This window comes from Martes martes (genome assembly GCF_963455335.1).
Source record: "Martes martes genome assembly, chromosome: 4".
Taxonomy (NCBI): Eukaryota; Metazoa; Chordata; class Mammalia; order Carnivora; family Mustelidae; genus Martes; species Martes martes.
In genome coordinates, this window is record NC_137891.1 from 22,006,186 (window position 1) to 22,019,806 (window position 13,621).

General features: G+C 40.8%; 1 protein-coding gene across 1 annotated transcript in view; it reads right to left on the reverse strand.

Moving 5' to 3' along the window:
- Positions 1–1,814: 1,814 nt before the first annotated feature.
- The window catches only part of SLC30A8 (solute carrier family 30 member 8), a gene marked incomplete at both ends in the record, with an annotated part of 33,459 nt that continues 21,652 nt past the window's right edge, over positions 1,815–13,621 (reverse strand). The window contains 5 exons of the mRNA XM_080801399.1: positions 1,815–1,960; positions 3,288–3,422; positions 7,402–7,507; positions 9,125–9,275; positions 12,897–13,050. Coding sequence (XP_080657525.1) covers positions 1,815–1,960; positions 3,288–3,422; positions 7,402–7,507; positions 9,125–9,275; positions 12,897–13,050 — 692 coding nt within the window. The remainder of the gene's footprint in view (positions 1,961–3,287; positions 3,423–7,401; positions 7,508–9,124; positions 9,276–12,896; positions 13,051–13,621) is intronic.

The following is a 13,621-nucleotide window of genomic DNA, read 5'->3' on the forward strand; positions in this document are numbered from 1 at the left end:
TTTATTTATTTATTTGACAGAGAGAAACAGTGAGAGAGGGAACACAAGCAAGGGGAGTGGCAGAGGGAGAAGCAGGCTTCCCAAAGAGCAGGGAGCCCGATGGCGGGGCTCCATCCCAGGACCCTGGGATCATGACCCGAGCCAAAGGCAGATGCTTAACAACTGAGCCACCCGGGCACCCCTGTTAAAGTTCTTTTAGACTCCAGCTAATCTTTAGACTATCTCTGGGTTTGTTAAAAAAAATACAAAAGTTTAGGTTCCAAAGCAGACCCACTGACTCAGGATTTCCAGGATGTAGGCCTGCACATCTTTTATTTTACCTTGCTGTGTCCAGGTGGTGAGTTACAGTCAGTGCTAGAAGCATAGAATGATACAATCAATGACTCCGAATGAAAGGATCTTGCCTCGCCAGCCGCACTTGCTCATCTCTCCTCCTTCATGTCCTCCATGTTTTTTAACACACCCCTTACTTAATACCCTCTAGCCACAAGGGCCTTCTCATTTCCTCGTGTGCACCAAGTTCTTTCTCCTTGGTGCCCACTCATGCTCCTGCTTCTTCCAGAATGTTCTTCCTCCTATAATTCACTTGGCTATCACCTACTTATCTATTCAGGTCTTAACTTGGATGCGTTTCTTCAGAGAGGCTCTCCACTGACTTGCCCCACTCTAAACCAGGCTCTCTTTTCTCATTACTTGCCACTATTCGTAGGATATTCCTGGTGATTACTGGTGGAATGCCTGTCTCCCCAACAAAAAGGAAGGAGCTCCACGAGCACAAAGGCCATATTGACATAATTCACCAATGCTCGGTCCATAGCCCGCATTGAGAAATTATTTTTGAATGAATGAGCAAATAAATGACATCAGTTGAGGTACTTAACCTCTGTGAGCCTATGTCCTTAGCTATACAGTGATGGTATTAATTCTAACTTTCCAATGTTGGCATTCAAATAAAATGAGGTGACACATCTAAATAGCCTAGTATAATATCTGGACAGTAGTTGGGACTCCAAAAGTATTATTGAAGACCCAGGAGTTCTTAATTCTTTGACTAAATTATTTTCCAGGTGACCTGGGATAAGATACCCTGATGTTCTGTGCCTCCTTGTTTTCTTATTAGGTCACACTACAGGAAGACACTCAAGAGGCAACAATTTCATAATTTTTCATCTGTCCGGAGCTTTTATACAGACAAGTAAGATATCATTCAGTAGTTTCAGACATATTAAAACGTAATTTGTAAGCAAAAGGGAAAGAGGACCTTTCTACCCCCATTTAGAGAATAGTGATGTGAGTAGGAAGCACAAAGGTACGGCTCCCAATCATATTATACCGCGTGAGAGAGTCAATTTATAGTGGGGCCTGAGGCCTCCAGGATCTCCCTGAACTTGGCTCTTCTTTTTTTGCTTCACACGTTTCGGGAGAATTCCTAGGCACCAACTCCTAATAAGACTCTCCCGACTTCAGTTTTACCCAGGCATTCTCAGGATGCATTATTGAAGGGAGACGAACTTTTTATCGCCTCCGGTTACAAACAGCCGTTATTTCAGCCCCGGTCAGGGACAGGCTCTACACACATTCCTGTAACTGAGCACAGCGACCGATGAGTTGATAATCCAATTGGCTGATGAGTCTCACTGGAGTTCCATTTACGGTGGATGGAGCTCAATGAAGAAGGATAAAATGTGCACTGGGCGGTATCATGAATTTCTCAAACCCCTTCCTTTGGTTCTTTCTTTCTTTCTTCTGCGCTGGAAACTGCAGAGCAGCGTATAGGGGCCCGTCGAACCCGAGCAGTTGACGTTGTGACTGAGCTAGTCCCGGGGGTCTTCACAGAAAAGGCAGTCGGGGTCCTGGTCAGCTGGAGATTCCATCTGAATGGTGAGTGAGTGCACCGTAAAGCTGTTGCTGAAGACTTGAACAATCTCCCTCCGAACAGCCTGGCTGTCACGGCTGGCTGCTGTTGAAAAAGAACCACGGGGAGATGGGCACTGATTGCACACACCTGGGTGACTGCTCCATTTCCCCCCTTCAAGTACTTTGTCTTGGACCCGGTGGGGAGGGACATAAGCAGAGCCCTCAGAAGAAGCCGTATTGGCTCTGACAGTCGGCTCCATCCGCACAGACAAGACGGGGAAGTTCAAGTGCAGCAAAGTACCCATCACTATGGGGACTCTTGCCACAGTTCTCTCTGGGGTCTGGGATGCTTAGCAGCTGAGCTTAGAAGGGAAGATAAGCCCTGAAGAAAGCTAACACAAACCTGTTTATTTCTCAGACAGCCCTTTCCACCAGTCCCCAGAGATTGTTGTAGCCCTTGTATCTCATCAACATTATATTATGGGAGCATTTAGAGCTCCCCCCAGACTCTTCTTAGAGCAGCAACCTCGCTGTCATCTTTCCTTTTGTCCCAAAATGTATCAAGAGGCTGTCAGGTTCCCTCCATAGTAACCTGATTGTTTACTAGACTCTTCCATCTGCAGTGAAATACTGGTGTCGCGGATGCTATAAATTACCGGTAGCCAGATCTGAGCCTCTCAGCAGAGATGAGGTTGTCTAAGAAAGCAGAGTTCTCAAATGCCTGTTGCTGTCGTTGCCGGGGCCTGCCTCTGACTTCTTGAGTTATGTGTCAGCTGCCTGACATACCATTTCGCCTGAGCTGTCTCCCGAGACAGTGAGGGAGGCCCTCGCCACCCCTCCCCCACTGCCTATTTCCCCATCCCAAGGACACAGAATGAACAAATCACCTTCTACCTGAGAAAGTAGTTTTTAAACTAAACCCAACGTCCTAAGAATTATCTCCCATGATCACAGAATTTCTAACCATCCAGTGAGGGGAACCGCCATTAAACCCTGCTAGCACGTCTCTTAGCTTGTTAGAACCTTAAGGAGGGGACCTGTGGCTCCGTCCCCTTTTTATCTTCAGTGATAGGCAGACCATCTTAGAACAGGAGATATTCAATGAAGATTTATTGTTGAATTCAGCCCATTATTTAACTGATTGGGCACCAAGTCAAACAGGCGAGGTCTAATTTTCAGAGTCTAAGACCTTGAAGTCTGGGAGGCATTTAAACCATTTATTCTACCAGCTACCCTCAGGGGGTGCCTTCAGTATTGTTGCTATGGTAACATTGACAAGGGGTGTTTTCAAAGGCCTTTGGTAAAAGGAAACACTACCGTTGTTCTGGTAGGCAAGGGACACTGAGGGCAACTCTACAAAAAGGAGGGGAATTATTGAGCTTACGGGATGAGGACTGAACTTTGGTGGGGTGTTTACAGAACGCACTGACCTGCAACAACATGAGCCGAGAGGATCACTTGGTTCATGGCTAGAGACCAGATGTGCAAGCTGTGCACTGACTCCACTCCATCCACCGCCCAGATGCGCTCCTTCACCTCATCGTAAGTCAGGTTCTTCGGCACACCTGACAGGAGGAAAGGGAGGGAGGCTGCTTGTTATTTAATGAAGTACAGCTCATCCACAGGGCTAGATAGGGCCACAAGATCTGCTCCAGAATGTCAGCGTGCCCCCCTTTCTCTGGTTTCTGACTTTAGATGCTTACGATTCAGATTCACGTGACTCAAAGAGTTTGACATCAAAGAACGTTTGCGGACTTTACTATGCAATACCCAACCATAGTAATCATGCTCTGTTTTCAGGGTGTGTTATTAAACTGACTGAGCTTTTTCTAATGATCTTTGCATACACTCTAGAAAGCAAAATGAAGAAACATGGGACTCGGTATCAAATAATTCCATGTTCGCATTCTGACCACAACTACCATGAATTTACCGAAATCTTGGAACTTCTCTGATCTTCAGCACATCTGTGATTAAAATAGAGCTGGTAATAGCAGTAGGCACACTTGAGTTCTTTGAGGAGCAAATGGGGACATGTCTGTTCTTTGCACACTTGCAATGCTGTGTAAACAGTGGTTATCCAACGGGTCACTTACTGAATTGTGTTAATAGTTGATACTAACATTGTAATGCCATCTTATTATTCAGTTTATAGAATTGTTATTGATTAAGGTGCATTAGTCAGGGTTTAATGTCCGGATCTTAAAAATAATATAAGAATTTGACATCATCCTTGCTTCGAAAGGAATGGGGTGGAGGCAGAGAGGAAGGTAGGGACCCTGTCAGCCAATCAGCTAGTGTTTCAGGCCATGGGAACTGGGGTTCCTCTAGCCTTAGTGAAATCTCAGGGCAGAAGGATCACTTTTTTCAGACATTGCAAGGATTGTCATTTGGAAGATGAGAGGCTATGAAAGTGTAAGTGTCCTTGCTTTGGCTAGAGAGAAGCCAGGCCAATGGTGGGTTAGAATTATAAAACACATCAGTTTAATGTAAGTTTTTTTTGGGGGGGGGAGGGGCATCAGCTCAACCAGCATAATACTAATAAAGCCAGTTGATGTAATAATTAAATCCCTGCCAACTAATGATGATGCAAAGAGGATGCTGTAGAAGAGATTTCTAAGGAGGACCACCTTTTAGCTTCTACTTCAATCATATATACACAACACAAACACCTGCTGTGTTTCTTAAAAATAAATATGCCTTAGCTCCATTCCAGCCCTCCTGAAGAAATTGTCTACGGATGAGGCTCTGAAATCGACATGCTTTCAAAGTGGCTCTCCACCTTGAAGGCACATTAGTATCATCAGAGGAGACTTTAGGAATCCTGATTACCAGGTTATACCCAAGACTGATTAAGTCAGATCCTCTGAGGATAAGATGAAGCATCACTGTTGTTACAGCTCATCTGGTACCTAACACACAGCCAAATCCGAGAACCATTGCATTAACATTTATGAACCACTGGGCAGCTCTACCTTGCAGTAGTTCTCAAGCTTGGCTGCATGTTAAAAAAACATCAAAGCCAGCCCCAACCTGAGTCAGTTAAATCAGAGTCTCTGCGTATGGGACCTGGGCACAAGTATCTTAAAAACTTCCCAAAGGATTGAAATAAACAGCTAGTCAAGAATAGCTTACTTAAAGGAATAGGGAATCCTTAATCCTCCTTTTCCAGTATTTAAAAACCTTGTTCATGGGGATTTCGTTCTCGGGGCTAATACAGTTTGAGTTTAGTTTAATCCCACTTCATAGTATTTAATGGAGGTAGCAAAGAGCATGTTCTTTTACTCTGTGGGCTGCACAAAGCTCAGGGCACTAGAAACAAATTAAAAGATTTCTTAGATTAGCCATAGAATGTATATGGAGTCATGGTTGACATTGTTGCAGTGTAATGATAATAACACACCTTTATTGAGAAACTACCATATGTCAAGGTTTAGGCTAAGTACTGTATTCATAATGATTAGCTTACTTAATAGTTATAAGGACTTTAATAGCTAATTATCAGTGTCACAATTCCTATTTAATTGGAAGAGAGGGAATTGGGAGTCAGGGAGGTTAAGCACCATTGTTAAGGCCAGATAGAGAAGGGGGACATCAGATTCTCATGTTCATGCTCTGAGTATGAAATGTTACATGAATGTTAGAGACTAAGTCTTACAACCCAGAGTTGACTATTAAGCCTAATGTGTCACCTCTGAGGAGTGTCATGTGACCCTCTGAAGGCCTGGTTGTCATTGTCTCAGACCCTTGAGATGGAATCACAATCCCACTACCCCCTTCCCTCTTGCCTTGATTGTCTCTTTACTTTTATGGAGAACACAAATCTACTGTTAATTATTTTACTCTATAAAATAATGTTGACAAGCAAGAGGGTATGTTCCCACTGACTTCAGTGCTCCATCATATACTAGAAATTTTATTTTTCCTGAGGGAGAATCTGCAGACATATCAGTGCACCCAGGAAAATACCCAAATTAGTGTTTAAAAAATAATTACCCAGACTAATAAATATATGAAAAATCACTCAATATCTCTTGTAATGAAGGAAATGCTATGGAATCAATAACCTATAATATTTCACCTATCAGATTAGACAAGAATCAACATTTTGGTAATACACGGTGGTGAGGATGTGAGGAAATGGGCATTCTCAAATGCTGTTGGTGGGAGAGAAATTGATATGGTATCTTTGGCAGAAATGGCAGTATCTATCAAATTGTAAAATGCACATAACTTTTGAAATAGCAATACCACTTCTAGGAGTTATACTACAGATATACAAGCACTAAAAATATATATATGTATAGAATGATGATTACACTGATATTTCTAATATCCATCAATAAGCAAGTACATGCAGATAGTGGAATATTTGTACCATGGAAAGGAATAGGGCGTATTTCTGTATGTGCTAATGTGGAAAGACCTCCAATCGAAGAAAGCGAGGTGCAGAACAAAATATTGTATCAATGCATAATTCTGTTTGTATAAAAAAATACACACAGTATATAGGTACATATGTATTTCAGGTATATATATATATATGTAAATGCAAAATATTTTTGGACAGGTACATATCAACTTACTAGTAGGTGTTACCCTTGAAGAATGGGATTGAGATTTCAAAGGTGGAGAAGTGGGGAAACTTCTTGTAATTTTGTACCTTTCTATATTTTTAGAAAACTTCATTAAGTACAAGTACTCTAACAGTTATAGGGGCCAATGGGACAAAACCCTTAAACGTGTACTTGGTGGTGAACGCTAAGGAAGTGTGGGCTTTGTTCAAGGCACCTGTGCTCTGAGACTGTGTTGGCCTTATGTCAAAATGTGCTGGACAAAAAAGAAAAGTTCAAGCCAAGGTCTTGATAAAATAGATCGGTTATATCTGTTATATCATCCAAATGCTTGACGTGATGCAAACCTCTAATTCGGATTAAATTTTCTAGTGCCCTCACGTAGTAACCCTTTAAGTGCCATGAAAAGACTATTCCAGTGGTTCTCAAGGTGTGGTCCCTGGACCAGCAGCATCAGCACCTTGTTAGAAATTCAAATTCTTGGGCCCTTCTCCAGACCTACGGGTTAGGAATATGGAGGTGGACCCAGCAGACCCTAAGTGATTCTGATTCACTGAAATGGGTGCGTTGCTGACCTGGTCTAACCAGGGTTTGGGGCAAGCCCTTTATAGTAGTTATAATGCTGCATGTGAGAGAAGTCATTCCACTTTTCTTAGGTATTTTCCATATATTTAGTGAGGACCTTATATTTTTGCAATATCTCCCTCAATATCTGTCCTTAGCATTTGTACAAATTGTTTTTATACTGTGCCATATCGTTTAATAGTTGCTGGAGGAACGAGAAGCCAGTTCTTTTTACTTGTTCCCATATGAATAAAAATCATAATATTTGTTTTCACAAAATTCCTTATAAATTTATATTTTCCTTAGAATGCAAATTAATGGTGAACATGCCTTGATGCCATTCCCTTCTGTGATTATAAGGAAGAGAAAACATTGATCCTGGAAATAATAATAAAATCACTCCTACCTTCCATGAGTAAGATGGAAAAGTCCTTTAACACAGTGATGGTGCTGGCCAGAACCAGGATGGAAAAGACAAATGTGCAGATTGGGTCAGCCATTTTATAGTCTGGCTAGAAAATAAAGGGACTTCAGTTAACTGAATTCAGGCCTTCCATGCAAAAAGTCTGATTAATAGAATAAGTAAACGTCCCTGCTTCTTCTTCACACTAGCACCCTTTCACCTCCCTGACACTTGACCTTCAACTCAGAGCCAAGACTTCCTGGAGACTCAATCCTTCTTTAAGCTTCAAACTATCCGTGACTGAAGAAATGTCAAAAGTAAATTTTAAATGTACAGGGAAAGTATCCTTGAGTGTTCTCTCCAAAGGCCTGATTTGACTTTTCTCAAATTAATAGAAGCCCAGAGTATGTGATGAAAATATGCACACGTTTATACAATATTCAATGGTTTGCCAGCCTTCCTCATGTTGGGAAGAAAGAGTATGTCCTGCCCAGAGGTCGCATAGGACCGAGGTTCAGCTGGAGCTTGGTCTTGGCAGACTGGGGTTAGTTCCTCTCTTTCCCTCTTCAGGATGACATGTATTTGTGGCAGGCATCTTTGATTAAGTCCTAAGAGTATGAGCTGAGGCCTCATTCTTGCCCTGTCTTACCACTGGCACCCTTAGCCTCAGGCTGACTGACTTACTCTTCTGCCCTTGATGAAGTTCTGTTCCATAGAAAAGTCCATGTCTCATTACCTCTGAGAAACTCTCAATTCCACTAACCAGTGCAAGTTTGATCACTTTTGCCTTGAACTTAAAGCTTTCAATGAATATTTTCTCAATTGAATTCAGATAATATCTTTGTAATTTTTATTTATATGTTTTCATTTTTTAGTAAAAATGATGAGTCCCTGCTAACTGGATGATCAGGATGCAAATGACAGAGCTAAATGCTCTTCTTCTCCATTACCCACTACCTACACCCCAACCCACTTCAGTTAGTTCTTGATATAACAGATCTGTAGAAAATGCTTGTTTAGGGTCAGAGGCTCATCCAGGATCCATCCAACTTCTTATTAATACCCTCCTTTGGGGAGGAGAATTATCTTTCCCCCATTGTGGGTGATATTGGTAGAATAGTCGGTTGGTCGGTGCTCTCCCTCCCCAGCCAAGCAGCAGATAGAAGACCCAACCTTAGTCTGTCGGACTCTTTTCCCCAGAAATGTGAATCTCCAGCAGAATGACAAGAAATAGAGGAAAAAATTTGCTTGAGTCACATTCATGTCTGCATTGGTGTCTGGGACAGAACGTGGATAAGTTTCTAAAATCTAAGATACCCAATGTTGCCCTTATTTCTACCTTGATTTCTGTCCAAGAGTACATCTAGTACATTTCAGCCAATAAATACATCTTTGCTTAAGTAAGATAGACATCTTTCCTGTTGCATACAACCCAAGAATCCTAAGGTATCCGTCGTCCCATTGCTGTTCACCTTAACTCCATGACAAGAGGAACTTCTTTCTGGAAATACTGTAGCCCTACAGTTGAAGGCACAGCACTTATGAATTTGGAAAGGCTAAGTTTTCAGGCTTTGAATATTTGCTTGCTTGTGTAAACCCTGCAGAGCAGTTGGTATAGGCAAATATAGGCTGTCTACCCTCATTTAAGTTAATTTTGACAGGTCAGCTTCTCTACTACATAATCTATGAACTTAGGATGACAGTGAGTAAACTCAAACATTCTCACCTTAAAGTAGATAATAAGTGCACTGGTTAACACACTGATGCTCTGAAAGAGATCTCCAAGGGCATGCACAAAAGCTGCCCTGACACTGGCATTAGGTTGCACGTCCTCATGATTGTCACTGGGATGTCTTTGGTGCAGAATCATGCTCAGCCTGAAAGAGAGAAGGGTGTTCTTGGCACACATGAGATTAGCCTTGAAAACCTATGCAGCATAATGGAGAGTTGGCAAGAGCATGTATTATGCAGGGTCTCAGAGAGTTGAAATATTAATGCTGTAAAGTGTACTATTTTGGATTAATTTTGAAAATACACGCATCCTGGAATTTTAAATTTTTATACGAGGACAGACAACAAAAGTCACCTTGGCTCTCTCTTCCATCTACCCAATGCTACTCTGATTCACAGGAAAGCTGGAAAGCATCACTTCCTAGATGAAACTATTTCACAATGAGGAGAGGAAGTATTTATTGAGGGTCTACTGAGTGTCAGGCACTAAGCTAGGCTTAAAACTGAGCTTTGGTGGGAGCTAAATAAATGTACTGGTTTCAAATGCAAAAAGCTGCAGAAAGGGGTGGGAAAAAAATAAGAAAACTTCATCAAGGTCAGATTTTTAAAAATATTTTACTTAATTTTGTGCATTTCTTTTTTTTTTAATTTTTAGTAACATATAATTTAGTATTTGCCCCAGGGATACAGGTCTGTGAATCATCAGGCTTGCACATTTCACAGCACTCACCATAGCATATACCCTCCCCAATGTCCATAACCCAGCCACCCAATTTTGTTCATTTCTATGAGAACTTAAAATCTGAATAATTCCTTAATGGCCAGTGATGATAGTCATGTGTTTGTATCTATATATAGCTATTAATAAGAAACTAAAATATAGTAATGTATTTTAAATATATATGTAAATGTGTATGTAATTTAACATGCAAATGTGTATAGAAATATATATATAGAGAGATATATTATATATAAACATATGTATGTTTTATATGGTCCTTAGAGCATGAGCTGCAGACTCGTTCTCCTCCTATATAGAACATATTGCAAAATTTAACATCTCCTATCCAAGTCAAGGAGATAAGTATTAGGCACTATAAATTATGTACCTGATTTTATTTTGGAAAGTTTTAAAAAATTATTGTTTAGTACCATGTATCACAGTCTATTTGCCAGTAAACTGTCTTGTTAAATGTAAGGTCATCACTATAAGGTAGAATGACTGCTATTTGATCATTACATAATGCATGTTTTTTAGATAGTTGCTGCTAAGGCAGAAATTCACCCTTAATTAATAGTTTCCACTTAAGAATCTTCAGAAGCCTGATACGGCTGACAGTTAAACATGCCCTCTTTCTAGGTCTATTCATGTGTGCCTATCATATTGTCATTCATTCTTTTACTCATTTTATTAAAAAAAAACCAACTTCCTTTGGGGCTCTTGTGTGCAGGCACTGTTAAATTCTTGGGCTTAAAGGTGAGTAAAATAGACATCGTCCGTCCCCCAAGTAGCTTTAAGTATGATGGAGATGGCAGAGATTTTAAAAAGACCCAAATAAATTTTAAAAAATTGTAATTTTAGCAAGTCTGCTAAGAAGTGGTGCTATGGCTAACACAGCAGTTAGACAAAGCACTTGAGTTGGATTGAAATTCTGGTTCTGATATTTCTGTATTCAGACAACGCAGCATCTAGCATCACTTGAAACCTATAATCCCAGTTCTGGGAGAAAACGTTATAGTCACTCAGTATCGTTATCCATAAATAACTACCTACTTGCACAGGAAAGTTACCACTTTCCATTCCCTTGTCTTCCCAAGTATGAGAAGAACCTGCAGTGTTAAGGTCAAAGTTCAAAAGCAGTTGCAGTACAAAGAAAATTTGGATGGTATCTATTTAGAAACTCAAACTTGATCATCAGGGTTCTCGATTTATGGGGTAGTTAGCTGGGTATGTCCTTCATATTCATGTAGCATCGACACAACCTACATGACATAGGACTCTCATGAAATTATTTATATTTTCATTTTCCCTACTGTCTTGTGGACATACTGTTCTCCTTATGCGAAGACAATGTTATTGACCTCCAATCAGCAGCACATGTGCTCTGCCTTATCAGTCTCCTTGTGGAGATAGATTTGCATTAGTCTCCACACACTTTTTCTCCTGGTGCCAATATGAAACACATTTTCAAGTTAACAGGATGGAAATAGGGATCTACTCAGTAATAACAGTCAATACCACTCTCAGAGTGCTCGAGCAAATCTCAGAGATTTTGAGCAATGATTTGCACACCAAGGAGAAAGGAACTGAGGCAGGCACAAGGTAAGGGATTAGAGTGAACTGAGGAGCTTTTCCAAAATGTACACATTCAGATTTCCCCCTAATACCAGGGATTCCATTGTGCCCTCCCTTAAAAGACACTCTTTAAAATGCAATTCTTCTTCTGTCACTGTCTTCTTCACTTTCATGTATGAGCCTACCTCATTGCATGTATCATGTTGCATTGAAAGACAGATGATACATAGTGTATGAGTCTCTTTTTTGCTGCTATAACAAGTTACCATAAGGCTTTTGGGCTTAGAACAACGTACATGTATTATTTTATAGTTCTGGAGATCAGTGGTGTGCAGGACTGCATTCCTTATAGAGACTCTAGGAGAGAATTTGCTGCCTTACCTTTTCCAGCTTCGGGAGGTCACTTAATTTGTTGGCTCCAGGATCCTTTCTCTATCTTCAAAGCCAGCAATGCAGCATCTTCCCTTCACTTTGACCTCAAGTGTCCCTCTTAACAAGGATCTTTCTGGTTACAATGGGCCTGTCTGGATAACCCAGTGTAATCTCCCCATCTCAAAGTCCATCCTTAACTTAATCACATTTGCAAAGTTCTTTTTGCCATGTAAGTTAACATACACAGAAGTTCCAAGGATTAGAATGTGGAAATCTTTGAGGGGGCATTATTCTGTCTACCACAGATGATTGATAGGTAGATGGATAGATAGATAGATAGATAGATAGATAATACAGTTTTAAGTAGCATTGCCCAGAATCAAGCTATCAAATGGGAAGGAGCAAATCAACCAAAAAAGATCAAAGGCCTGGCCTCAAAACCCCCTTGTCATGAACAATCAGATAGATCATCTGGGTAAGAGAACAGCAATATGGCAATGATCACATGTCCAGTAAGACATCGCATGTCTCATGAGAACGAATTAAGACTACTTGGATAAGGGAATGGACCAACAGTTAGAAACTAAAGAGAGACTTTAGCTAATGCAGCTTAAGAAGGAATTTTCATGCAGTCACAATGATATAAAGATAAAATAAATTGCTTTAGAGAGAAATGAACTCCCTATTATTAGTTCCTTTAAAATATATGACACTGATGACTGTTTTATAGGGATGTTGCAAAAGAGAATTCAAAAGTAGAAAAGGAACTGAAGTAAATAAAAATTTAAGAGGCCTTCCAACCCAGCCCTCTGGGAACCGATAATGTGTTTGTGTAACAAAAAGCTAGATAGGAATAAGTCCTATCCCGCATGGAACCATCAACGCAGGAGAGAGCAGACTGGTTAGGAGCTCGATTCCGGACCTGGTAGATCTAGACTCAGGTCCTGCCTCTGCCCTACCCCATTGGCAATTTATTCAATTTATCATTTTCACAAGTGGAGGAATTAAACAAAAACAAACAACATCAACTCAAACCGCACGATCTACGTCCACACAGGATTGAAGACAAGGTCGATGGGCAGTGGGTGGGGTGACTTACATAATGTTGGCTGCCACAGCACAGCCTGAAACTAGGATCATCACAGTCGCCTGGATCTGGTAATCAGGGTAGAGCAGCCGTTCAAATGCCAGGTACACCAAGACCCCGGTCACCACCCAGATGCACAGGATGGACAGCAGGGCGCCAAGGATCTCTAGGGATTCAAGCACACAGACACCCATACACAAAGAATTTGTGAATCACCTTAACCTCCCAAGAGTCCAAAGATATTAAAGTTCCTTGACGCACCCCTCCCCCTACCCCAAAGAGGCTTTAAACTAGTTCACTCAGTGATTCACAAAGCGAAAGTATGGATGGGTTTTAGCAGTAAGATGAGGCACTTGAATGTTGCATTCATAAAACACCAGTGTCTGAGTTCATTATGCTCCATATTACTAAGTAATTTCTAGCAAATTTTTAAAGCATTTAATTGCTATCTGCCATCGCTATTTTCCTTGGGGATTTTAATTTAAACAGGTGCTAAAATGATTGAAACTTATTAGGGGATGAAATAATGAGACACAAAGAGTAAAATGTGTTTAGAAATTCTTAATTTTGCCATAAAACATTTACAATTTGCCAGTACTGGTACCTTGTGTGGAATAAAATAGTAACAAGGGAAGGCTTCAGAGGGCACTTGATGAAAATGAGTTTCATTTGCCAACCCAATGTATTGTAAACACAGAGGCAAGCTCAGAGGTATATCAACACTGACTGCATTTTAA